Below are 12,896 nucleotides of genomic sequence, written 5' to 3' on the forward strand. Positions count from 1 at the left end.
AGTGCAGGTGGTAGGAGAGAGGAGGATAACAGCAAAGCTATCATCACTGACGGACAATGTCTCCCACCCCATGCAGGACACCATCACTACACTGAGCAGCTCCTTCAGCGACAGACTCCTTCACCCCAAATGTGTGAAGGAGAGATATCGTAGGTCCTTCCTTCCTGCTGCTGTCAGACTGTTTAACAACCAGCACTGCTCCCAGTATTTATACTGTTTTTCTCTATCCACTTTGCTTCTGTTACATTGGAATTTCCCCATTGTGGGACAAATAAAGGAATATCTATCTATCTATCTATCTATCTATCTATCTATCTATCTATCTATCTATCTACTATCTATCTATCTATCTATCTATCTATCTGTACCACGGTGCTAGCCTCCTATATTTTAATATTTTCCTCTTTATAGGGGCGATAGAGTCTAATGTTGATCGTAGTGAGCCTGCAGCACTATTAACAAGATTATCAATTTCAGAGGGACTAAAGTCGTTATAGGACTCTGTTATATTCAGACATGGCATTGAATTAAACACTGAAGGAATCTCTTCCTTAAATTTAGCTACAGCACTGTCAGATAGACATCTGCTGTAGGAAGTTTTGCCTAATGGCTTATAATCTAATAATAGAAATTCAAAAGTTATTAAATAATGGTCTGATAGGAAAGGATTATGTGGGAAGACTGTTAAATGTTCAATATCAATGCCATATGATAGAACAAGGTCAAGAGTGTGATTAAAACAATGAGTTGGTTTATTTACACTCTGACAGAAGCCAATTGAGTCTATTAATGATATAAATGCATTACTAAGGCTGTCATTGTTAACATCCACATGAATATTAAAATCACCTACAATAATTACTTTATCTGATTTAAGGACTAAACTTGATAAAAACTCTGAGAATTCAGATATAAAACCAGAGTACGGTCCAGGAGCGCGGTACACTATAACAAATAGAACTGGCTGCAGTGTTTTCCAGTTTGGGTGATGAATGTGAGTATTAATATGACTGTTATAAAAAATCATAACCTGATATTAATTCCTTAACTAGAACCGCTTTAGAGGACAGAGACCTGATATTTAACAGTCATTCTTTTATTTTGTGCTACTGAGGAGTTGGAGTCGGCAGGTGGCGCTAATGCACCACAGAGTTTATCATCAACCCGCCTCCTGCTATCACGAGCAGAGACTGATGAGCATCAGGGAAGCAGGCCCATATTAGAAATTGATATGTGGATATGGATATATATATATATATATATATGGTTCAGATGAAATGTTTGGGGGTAATGGGAAATTCTGAAACTAATGAGTAAGCAACTCAAGAACCACAAAGTTCGGGTTGTGTTAGAGAAACTGAAAAAATGAAATCAAAAACTAAAAAGAAGGGCGTAGTAAACAATCTGTCATTAATGTCTTTAGAAAGTTTACTATCACTAAACTAACCCTGTCTTTAGGTTTCCAGACGCACTTCTTCAATGCCTCCAACCCAGCTATGAAATGCGTGAAGTTATGGGTTGTTAACGGCTAATAAGGGTGCCGTTAAGGCTGAGGTTGAGGTTTGGACAGCAGCGTCTGTGAACCCAACAGAGGAAGCCAACATCTGCACAACATCTGCACAACACCTGCCTGGGAGCTAACAGAGCCCGTCATATTTCTTTAAGCTCAGGTCTTATACACCTTTAGGCTCCTGAGTTTCCCGCCGACAAATATGTCACCAAAGTATCATCAGCAGAAATGTACCTTGTTTAATGTGGTTTTTTTTTATCTCACATAAATGTGTACTTTGAAGAAATGATTTTGGTCAAAAAGGTCATTCTCCGTGACAGAAACCTTTTGTTTCAGTTAGGCAGATCGTTGGGCACCTATGAGAACTTTGACAACACAGCAGGGTCCTTCGTTTAGCGCCAGTTTAGGTTTTCTCCCTCGCTCTGGGAGCCGGTTGTAAAGGTTATAATATATAATAAGTCTAATGTGTCAGTTTTTATCAAATATAACCGGTGACTTTTACACAGATACACATGGTGCTAGTTACCGGAAGCCCAGCAGCGTACTGACAGGTTGGACGGAGTCGTAAAAGCTAGAAAAGGACACAAAGCTTTAACACCAGGACTCAAGGTAAGTTGGCTGCCTCATTATCTTTCAGTAAACATGGAAAGCTACACGGAAAGAAACGTTTGATTAACGTTTTATTTGGATATTCACAGAGGTAGCAAGAGGGGTTCATATCCCAAAATGTTGACACTTATTCCCTGTAACTGTTAACAATGTTAAATGTTAACTATTGAGCTGTAGCGTTAGTTTAAATGGGTGGACCGAGGTCGAGGCGGGTTGCCTCAGAGGGACCCTGAATTTACTTTTCTCATCTCTTCAAATAGATTAAACCCATCTGTTCCAGTACAGACAGTCAGTGGGTTTTACCTGCACAGTGAGTTGGTGCCCTGAACATTTAGCCACTGTTTGCAGGGATGGACAGTGTACACAGTAGGGATGGTGCTGCCACAATGTGCTGATACAAACATATATTACCAGTAGACAGACAGTGCTTGTACTGGTAATTTAACTGAACAGATGTAAGCAGTCTGAATGGAGAACTTTAACTATTATATTGTCAGTGAATACATTAGTCTTATGCTCTTCTGTACAGTACTGTATCTGTCATAATAATATGGTGGAATCAGATATTCAGAGAATGTAGAAAATGTTTGATTTAGTTATTGCTGTAAGAAGATAATAGTAGCTTGCATCAGAGCATTGGGATGTTATATAGTGGAGTAAAACATCACACATAAATACTGTACACAGTTGAATTTGATATCAAACTTTTAAAAGTGCAAATAAAACCATGTAACTGCGAGAAGACTCTCTAACATAGATGTGAGATGTGCTTATAAACTGTTATTTAGCTGTGATACAACATTATACAAGATGAGATTTAATAGTAAACAGGGAGATTTGGTAATAGCAGCAGATAAAGTTGGACATGCGTGCAATTGATGTAGGTAAGCTGACCCTGAAATATACAGTAAATTAGACACCTTCATTGTGTGTCAGCTTTATTGCAAAGCTACACTCTTATTAAATTAATACAGCACAGAATCAACTCTCTTAAGAGTTTTTAATGATATCTTTTTAGCTACTGACTCTGGTGACTGTGTTATCCTTGTGCTTTTAGATTTAACTGCTGCGTTTGACACAGTGGATCATGAAATACTGATCTCACGTTTGAAGCAGTGGGTGGGCATCAGGGGCATAGCACTGGAGTGGTTCAGGTCGTACTTGGCTGATCGAAATTTCTGTGTCAGCCTAGGTGACTCTGTATCCTCCTCTGCTCCTCTCTCGTGTGGGGTCCCACAGGGCTCAGATCTTGGCCCTCTCCTTTTCTCTCTCTATTTGCTCCCACTTGGTTCCATACTTAGGAAGCACGGCTTTTCATTCCACTGTTATTCAGACGACAGTCAGATTTATGTGCCTCTTAAAAAGAAAAATGAATACTCTGTCAGACTGCTACTTAAGTGCCTCGACGACATAAAGGCCTGGAGGACTCTGAACTTTTTAAATTTCAATGATAAAAAGACAGAAGTGATGGTTTTTGGTGGCACCACAAGGATCCCCCCTGTAGATCTGGGTTCCTTGGCCCAGTATATTAAACCTAGCATCACAAACCTAGGGGTTAAAGTGGACCCTGAGCTTAAGTTTGACAGTCAGATCAAGGCTGTTGTCAAATCAAGCTTTTTCCATTTGAGGCAGCTGGCCAAAATAAAGCCAATTCTATCAAGGCAGCACTTTGAGACCGTAATCCACGCCTTTGTTACCACTCGGCTGGATTACTGTAATGCACTATATGTGGGGGTTAGTGGGTCCTCCATCGCCCGTCTTCAGATGGTACAGAATGCTGCTGCATGTCTTTTAACTGGCACACGTAAACATGAGCACATTTCCCCCATTTTAGCCTCACTCCACTGGCTGCCTATTCAATTTAGGATCCATTTTAAAATTATTTTATTTGCTTTTAAATCCCTGAATGGTCTTGCCCCGTCCTACCTATCTGAGCTTCTACACCCCTATATACCCGTCCGCCCCCTCAGGTCAGATGATCAGCTGCTCCTGAGTGTGCCTAAAACTAAGCGGAAGCTCAGAGGGGACCGTGCCTTTGCTGTGTCTGCTCCTAAATTATGGAATGATCTGCCTCTGCACATTAAACAGGCCTCTTCTCTGTCTGTTTTTAAAACCAGTCTTAAAACCCATCTCTTCTCTGTGGTCTTTGACACCTAGTAAGATGTCGACTTTATTTACTTGATTTATTTTTTGTATTTGTTATTTTTATTTTTATTTATGTCTTTTCATTTTATTGTTGTATTATATGTTATTTTGCGCCTCATGTGAGCTGTTATGTCTTTTATTTATGATGTCTTATTTATTCTCCTGTACAGCACTTTGGTCAACTTTGGTTGTTTTAAAGTGCTTAACAAATAAAGTTGGATTGGATTGGATTGAAATAAAAAGCTCCTCTTTATTTTCTAGAGAGAAAGCAGGTCAGGCATGCAGATTTTACCTTATTTAAGGTCTATAAGTGTACAATTCCTTCTATTATAAGAGCTGCCAATAATTCCAGTGTCTGTCTTCTTGTAGGTCACCAGATCCCCTGAAATCAGCTCCACCATTAACACCTCTAAAATGGACAGTAAGTATCATGGGATTTAAAACACATTAAAGTACAGCTTTATGAATCTGTCGAGACATACATTAATTTCTTCTCTGTCCAGGTGAGGATGATCTGGACATTTTGACGGCGCTGCTGGCTGAGAGCGAGGACGTTGGAGAAGAACAGGGCGGTCAGGAGCAGGCAGACGACTTGGACGACCTGTTTGACAACGACAATGATGAGGAGGAAGAGTACAAAGACGGCGCTGAGGACGAAGCGCAGGACGTGAAGAAAGAATTGTTGGATCTCTTTGGAGATGTGGATGACATTGAAAGTGAAGAGAAAGACACTAAAGGGAAAGAGAGTGGAGGAGAAGCCTGTGAGAGCCTGGACAGGTCCAAGGAGGACTTACAAGGTTTGTGGCGCTGCAGTCTGTCCTCTGATCTGCTTCTTGCTGGTGTACAATGTTGGTTCAGGTAAGCGTTTGTTTGTCGAGTTCACCAGTAGAGCTTTGTCACTTCCTTCTTCAGACGAGCTCAGGCGCATGCAGGAGCAGATGCAGCGGTTGCAGCAGCAGCTGGAATCCAGCCAGAAGGTTTCCACTCCAGTCAGGGCTGCAGGGAGCTCGGCTGGGCCCAAACCGACGACCCCAAAACCGACACCTGCTCGAAAGCCGACCCCAAAACCGACACCCCCCAGACAGACGACCTCCAAACTGAACCAGGCCAAACCAGCATCTACCACACAGAAGACCAAGACACAAGCTGGTAAACATTATGTTTTTCATCAGCCACAGTGGTTGACAAACTGGGAGACCACTGGCTACTTTTACTATTTTTAAACATAAAGTGGAGATTCAATTAGAAAAAGACACAGACGTGCACATAACTGCAACCAAAGTTGATTGTGTTTGTGTTTCCTTTGTCTTCTGACAGCATCAACATCTTCATCCACTCCAGTCAGAGAACAAAGTGTGAAGCTCCAGGACTCCTCAGACTTTTTCGATCAGCTGAACAATGCTGACTCTTTCAAGCGCAAACCCAGGGTAGCTCACCATTCTAAACCCAGCACCTCACCAGGTAAACCTTATCTGTAAGCAATCATTTACAGAAACCAGATTTACTGAAACAATTCTGTCATTGGAAGTCGGGGTTTGAGTGTATTTCCTTCACTCTTTTCCCGTCAGAAGACAGAGGGCCTCTGGTGGAGATAAAGATCGGCAGCTCCTTTCAGCCTGTAGAGAGCACCAGTAAGGACAGCAATCCTCTGCGTTCACCTCCAGCCTCTCAAAGCAGACCTGCACCAGCTGCCTCAGCAGGACAGCCTAAACCTTCTTCTCTCCCTCCTCTTCCTAAAGATGTGGGTGTTGAGAAATACTCAGGACTGCGGCTCAGGTGAGGACACCGAATAAAAAAAACAAAAACAAATCAAAAGATGGAAGCCTGAAGTTTGAGTCTCATACAGACACATCCAGGCTTTTCTGCCCAGTGTCTGAATCTGGGCTCTTTTCCGTTTCAGAAAACCGCGGGTTTCCTCCAGCGAGATGGACCGCAAGATGGCCGACCGCCGCTTGATACGTCTGTCGCAGGTGCCAGAGCGTTTGGCTCGGGAGAAGCTGGAGGACAGCGACTGGGTGACCTTCGGGGTGCTGGTCAACAAGGCCACGCCACAGAGCAACAGCAGTGTAAGTCTATGCTCAAACCTCTGTGTTTTACTGAATATTCTGATGTTACAAATCACACCTATTTGGCTTCAGAAAACTGATACTGAACTGATAATTGCTTAAATCGAAAATGTTTTTGCCATTGTTCATCTTTGGATTTGTCTTTCCATAGTCTACAGGGTCATGGTTTTTTTGTGGTTGATAGTTCTTTTCACATGAATATTAAGCCTTAGTTCCCATTCCATGTAGACAAGAACAGGCAGTATATGATAGGTGGGATGACGTACAGCCAATGCAGTTCAGTAACCGACTTTTCCAATCTTTTTAATATCTTTGGAAAATTGGTGGCCAAGTGACAAAAGTCTCATGGTTACAACACTGAAATGCATCCAAAGTTCCATTTAACTTGCATAAATGGACATCTCAAATGTATTGGAACCACCAGCTTGTACTGTCCCATTTTTGACTGAGCGCTTCCTCTCTGCAGGGCAAAACCTTCAGCATCTGGAAGCTGAACGACCTCCATAACATGGAAGTGTTCGTGTCTCTGCTCCTGTTCAGCGAGGTGCATAAAGAGCACTGGAAGACAGAGCCGGGCACCGTCATAGGCCTCCTCAACCCGAACGCCATGAAGCAGAAAGACGGATATGACGGGGTGAGTGGAGAGTCTGAACTGACTGTAATGTTCCTTCATGTTAACCACTGCAGAGTCTGAAGAGTCATTTAAAGGTGCTTAAAAATTTGTCACTGTGAAGTATGAAAAAACCTTCTCTGCAGGTTTCACGCTGTCCTTTAGCTTACTGGTTATGAAACAGTCATAAGAAGAAGATTGGCCATTTCTATACAGTGAGTCTTAAAGCCTGCCACCGGGTTGGATTCGGTTGGATTCTTCTTGAAATAAATGAAACGAGGTGGTGGAAACACTACCGCCAGAATCAATACAAAATGAAAGTTCCTTATGCTGCTTTAATTAATGGAATCAAGTTAGAAATAATAGAAGATAGAAGACATCAGGGAGAGTTTCATTTTGCAGTGATTAAGTATAATCAGCTGGTAATATTTATTCTCTTCTTACACAGAAGATGAACTGTGTGTAGATGTTAGAAGAACAGAGATTAAAAGTCTGAATCAGGTGACAGAAAACAGGATCAGAAGGATGTTGCGTGTCACTCTTTGCCCATTACACTCTTGCGGTGAAGCGATAGCCTTGTTTTATTTATAATTTAAGAACTGGTTTTACGATTTTTTTTTGTCATCGGCTGGTTTGGCATTGAAGGCATCGGCCAATAAAAGCAGGAAACAGCCCGGCGGTGTTGTGAAAATAACCAGTCGCCGGTGTCGGCATCGCATGACAAACTGAGACGTTACGAGCGGAATGTGGCGAGGAAAGCCAAACTTACACACACACACGCACACACGCACACACACACACACACACACACACACACACACACACACACACACACACACCCTTACCACCCACAGAGGGCAGTTTGAATTCACATCCTCTAATCTCAGAACACAAAAGGAACAAGCTGTCACCTCCGCTGCAGTAGTGTCTCAGTGGGAGCATGCTGGTCAGAGCAGGTGATGTTTGTAGGGAAAAGAGCATTCATTCAGTCATTAAAACTCATTGTGGCTTTTGTATCTATTTTCAAAGTGTCTTTTAATGTTAACTGGTGTTATCTCTGCAAGTGTGCAGTGCTAAAATGGCCAAATAATATTTTATTGATGACTGTTCTCTTCCTTTTGTGGTTGTCCTTCCATTTTCTTTCTCTTCTTTTTGTTTTTCATTTGGAAAAGTTTCAATATTGACATCCATCTTTGACAGTTCATCAGTTAATCTGTGGATAATTAATCATTTTGTGTATAAATTGTCAGAAAATAGTGGGAAAAATGCCCATTTTAATCTTTAGTAACCAATGATCTCTTCCTTTTGCCTTTTTGTTTGAAAAATGACAATTAATTTATTAATAAAATAGTTAGAGTTTGTAGATTAATCGATTAATTGCAACTGAGGAAAATAACCCTAACCCTAGTATACATTTAGTCCCAGCCATAAGACCTTTGAATAACAAATGGCAACAAAAGAAAATAATTGATAAATTTTTTTATACTTTGTGGTTTGACTGGTTACTTATTGAACCTGAATCTTGTGTTGATCATGTGCAGGTGAGCCTGACAGTGGATCACCCACAGAAGGTGTTGCTGATGGGTGAAGCTCAAGACTACGGCACGTGCAAGGCCATGAAGAAGAACGGAGACCCCTGCTCTCAGATAGTCAACCTGGTGGGTGCAGCTTCTGTGTGTGTGTGTGTGTGTGTGTGTGTGTGTGTGTGTGTGTGTGTGTGTGTGTGTGTGTGTGTGTGTGTGTGTGTGTGTGTGTGTGTGTGTGTGTGTCTGTGTCTGTGTCTGTGTGTTCCTCTCCCTTAATAAATCAACCTCACTTTTAAAGTACTCCATTGTATCTCACAGCTCTTTCTGTGTGGTTGTCTGTTTACAGTACGAGTGCCAGTACTGCCAGTATCACGTCAAGGCCCAGTATAAGAAGATGAGCGCGAAGAGGGCCGAGCTGCAGTCGTCGTTTTCTGGAAAAGCTCCCAATAAGGTGAAGGGGAAGGGCGGCAGTTTGAGAGACCGGCTGTGTCAGGACGGCTTCTACTACGGCGGTGTGTCCTCAGCTGCCTGCGCCTCCTCACTGTGAGTGATGTTCGATGTAGTCCTTCCTTTATTGCACAGTATCTAATCAGTGCATTCAATAATAATCAATGCAGTAATACTGAAAGCTCCCATTTGTGCGATTGTGAAAAGTCCTACTCATTGTATCCAAAAGACATTGTTGCAGACGACACATACTGAGGTCACAATCGCGTCCAATTTGGATTCTGGCTGCAATTGTATTTGCACTTTTACAGTGTGTTGAAGTCAATTTGTGCAGGACTAACTGCAACTTACAAAGCCAGGAACGCTGTGTGGGTCTGGGCGAGAATGTGGGCTGCCCGACATTTTCCAGTAACAGGTCTGTGTGTTGCAGAACGGCGTCCAAACCGAACAAACCCGCCCAGAAGACTCTGGACTCGCTGTTTGTGAAGGGCTCGGCTCAGCTCATCAGTCAGGCCAAAAAGTTGGGTAAGGACACACACACACACACACACAAACCTCAAGACTGTCAGTTAAACTAAACCTTGCTCAAAGTGTATACTTACTGGCCTGATAGACTGTTGATAAAGGCTTTCATCAATCCCTTTATACTTTGTGCACTTGTTATATGTCCTGTTTTATTTCATATTCATCTTCAGTGTTTCTATCTAACCTTATTTAGTTTTTTTTTAAATATATTTAAATGTTTTAGGGTTTTACAGCTAAAAATGTCTTGTCTACAATACAATGAACAAAATCAAGTTACCTAAGCACATGTTTTAGTTGGAGTCTTGACAGTGAAGTTTTTTTTATATTGTCTTTTGTGTGTTGTTTTTAGGCGTCCAGTCCGGTGAAGTTTCAGGTTGTTCAAATGAATTTAAGAGCTTGTTGTCAATGCCAACACCCGGAGCTCTGCAGCTGAAGAAGCACTTAATAAAGGGCAGCCAAACAGGTACTCAACCTGGAACTATCTCTGTGCATTACTAAGAAGCTAAAAATGAGGTAGTTAATTGAATTTTGTTAGCCTGGGTTGGTACGCTAGTGTGATGTTTATGTCGTTGTCCATCTTCAGTCTCCAAAGATGCATCCGAAGCTCCACTTCAGTCCATCACAGCCTCTGACCTGCTGAAGCAGCAGAAACAGAAGCAGCGGGAGTTTCTGCAGAACCGCCGGCGGAGGGCAGACGAGATCCAGAAAAAGGTGCTGCAGAGCTCAGCTGGACCCGGACCCGGGTCGTCGTCGTCACTGGGTCGGAATGGTCTGACGTCCCCGAGAGCAGCTTCTGAGGCCCCTAAGGCCACCCGAAGCCCTGCAACTCCCCACGCCCCCACCCTGGGCCGAGGCTTCTCTGAAGGGGAAGACATCCTTTTCTTTGAGAACAGCCCACCACCCGCGCCCGCCCCCCGCGCTTTCCTATCAGCCACCAAGCTGGCTGCTCTGAAGAAGCTGAGAGCCAAAGGGACCGGGCTTGAAAAGGAAGACCCCAACGCTGTGAAGAGGAAGAGGAGTGACGACACTGAGATCAACGCCCGGGTGGAGAAGAATCTCACCTCACCCAAAGGTACACACACACACACACACACACACACACACACACACACACACACACACACACACACACACACACACACACACACACACACACACATTTGTACAACACACCAGTATTCACATAATCTTAATGTAAATAAAGACAACAGAGCCAAGTTTTCACATGTTTTTGCTGGAGATTATAGTGCACTGAGCTCTTATGGCCACTGTATTTTTATCTGTGCTGTAGAACAACATAAACCTAAGCAATATTAGATATTTTACTTGGTAGCAGCATTTTTATTGTTTGTTATAAATATAAATCTATGCATGGCAAAGGACAAAGAGCTCACTGACAAATGTAAAGAAGTTTGATTTGATTAGTACAATTTAGAATTCTGCATTAGGATATATATAAAAGGACCTTATTGTTGCTTATATTGCTTGTTATAACCTGTCCTTTTTACTTTCTGTTCAGGTGAATCATCCAGTAACGGGGAAGAGGAACCTGCCCAGAAGAAGAAGAGAGATCAACTCCTCTACGTCCAATCAGAGGAGTTCCAAAAGATCCTCAGTGCCAAATCTCGCCACGATGTTGTTCTACAGGCGGTAGGAAAAGTGGCACTTTACTTCATGCATCTGTTAAGACACGCTTTTCTTAAACTGTTTAGATTTAAAGGTGCTGCACTTTGATATAAAGGAGCTGCATTATAACATTTAAAACATGTGTGTCTGAAATAGGACATTTCTAATTGAATCTGTTCTCTCTCAGGCGGAGTACCAACTGCAGGAGCGCTACTTTGATCCTCTGGTGAAGAAGGAGCAGATGGAGGAGAAGATGAAGGGCATCAGAGAGATGAAGTGTCGTGCTGTTTCCTGTAAAAAGGTGCCGATTTAAATTTACACCTGTTTGGTGCTATATAGTGTGTTTATGAGATTGATCTTTATGATAATGTATCTACCTCGGTGTAATAATCATAAATGTGAGCATGGTGGAGATGAGTAGCCCCTGGCTGTCTCTCAGTTAGAAGTAGGAAAAGTAAACTCTTCTTTCCCATGTTCCTTTGCTTCCAGTGTAGTTACACTTACTTCAAGCCGGCAGATCGTTGTGTGGAGCAGAATCATGATCTGCGGTGGCACGATGCTGTGAAACGTTTTTTCAAATGTGCCTGTGGACAGAGAGCCATCGCTCTAGACAGACTGCCCAACAAACACTGCAGGTAAGACTCCTAATGTCCCTCAAAGCTCCTGTCATCTCTTCCTCATTCCTTTGATAGTTTTTCACGGTTCTTTCTGGTCATGGAAACATTCATGTACATTATAACTAATGTTTTGTTTACCATTTCAGTAACTGTGGTCTGTTTAAATGGGAGCGTGACGGGATGCTGAAGGTAAAATCTCCCTCTGGCTCAAAGATCCTTCGAAAATCAAAACAATATTTCATTGTTGTGAAAGAAAACTCAACCTAATGTTGCTCCTTTATGTTTTATTGCAGGAGAAAGCTGGACCGAAGCTCGGAGGAGAGCTTCTCCTGCCTCGAGGAGAGGAGCACGGCAAGTTCCTCAACAGCAAGTGACAGCGCCAAGCCGGTTTTTGAGGGTTTTATGTTTGTAATTTAAGTGTGTAGCATTTTTACATTTGTATGAATTATGTTTTTAAACTTTGTTTCTTGTTTTATGGATTATGGAGACTTTAATGTCTGTGATTATACTGGATATGCTGGAAATGACCTGATTAAAGTCATAATTTGCAATATTTCATGTCAGATGTCTGTTTCTACTGAACACTGTAGTGATAAAAAAGCATTGTGGTGCAGACCTAAAAAAGTTTGAAGTTTAATACTAGATTGATTCCTCCTATCTAAACTGTTTCTCAAGCTGCTAATAAGAAAGTTTCAGCAATGTAAAACTTTATTGATTTATTCTTTCTGAATCTCAGGGCTTCCTTCCATAGTCAAACTTTTGCATCAACAGAGACAGAATATAAACACCCATATAATGCAGAGCAGAGATTGAGTTTGTGTGTATAACTAAAGCACTTAAAAGCACTTTTATTATGCCAGTAGGGAGTTATTATACTACTGACTTTAAGAAACCCAATTGCTGTTTTATGTTTCCTTAACAGTAAGGTATTGAGTTTTGGAGGGGATTGAACCAGTATCCTGTATCAGGACACAACCATCCTCTAACACACTCCATGTGTTGGCATGATGACTGTTGAGGCCAGGTGGCGCTCATTCATGTCAGCGAGTGAATCCACGTGGCCTTGAACTAGAAGAGTCTGAGGTGGAATCACAGTATGGAGACAAAATAAGGCTTTTGCAGTTTAAACTGTGATTAGCAAGTACTGAGTGCCATGCCACATCATTCTGAGGGTTTCATTTGTGCTCATTATGTCTTTGCTACTTTCCCCCCCTC

At 42.1% G+C, this 12,896-nt stretch overlaps 1 protein-coding gene across 2 annotated transcripts; it reads left to right on the forward strand.

The window, feature by feature from the left end:
* The first annotated feature begins 1,902 nt into the window (after nucleotides 1-1,902).
* On the forward strand, nucleotides 1,903-12,234 carry mcm10 (minichromosome maintenance 10 replication initiation factor). Of its 2 annotated transcripts, none has more exons than XM_051392783.1 (18): nucleotides 1,903-2,119; nucleotides 4,634-4,685; nucleotides 4,768-5,061; nucleotides 5,177-5,413; nucleotides 5,582-5,725; nucleotides 5,833-6,040; nucleotides 6,165-6,330; nucleotides 6,797-6,964; nucleotides 8,482-8,598; nucleotides 8,813-9,009; nucleotides 9,344-9,438; nucleotides 9,788-9,901; nucleotides 10,022-10,510; nucleotides 10,958-11,088; nucleotides 11,252-11,365; nucleotides 11,554-11,699; nucleotides 11,828-11,870; nucleotides 11,975-12,234. In XM_051392783.1, exons 2-18 carry the CDS (start codon nucleotides 4,679-4,681, stop codon nucleotides 12,053-12,055), a joined length of 2,751 nt encoding a protein of 916 aa, XP_051248743.1. In that variant the 5' UTR covers nucleotides 1,903-2,119; nucleotides 4,634-4,678; the 3' UTR covers nucleotides 12,056-12,234. The 2 variants fall into 2 exon arrangements, with proteins under 2 accessions (XP_051248743.1, XP_051248744.1); XM_051392784.1 differs by having other exon boundaries at nucleotides 5,836-6,040.
* Nucleotides 12,235-12,896: the final 662 nt, after the last annotated feature.

This window comes from Dicentrarchus labrax, unplaced genomic scaffold (assembly GCF_905237075.1).
Source record: "Dicentrarchus labrax unplaced genomic scaffold, dlabrax2021, whole genome shotgun sequence".
In the NCBI taxonomy this organism is placed as follows: Eukaryota; Metazoa; Chordata; class Actinopteri; family Moronidae; genus Dicentrarchus; species Dicentrarchus labrax.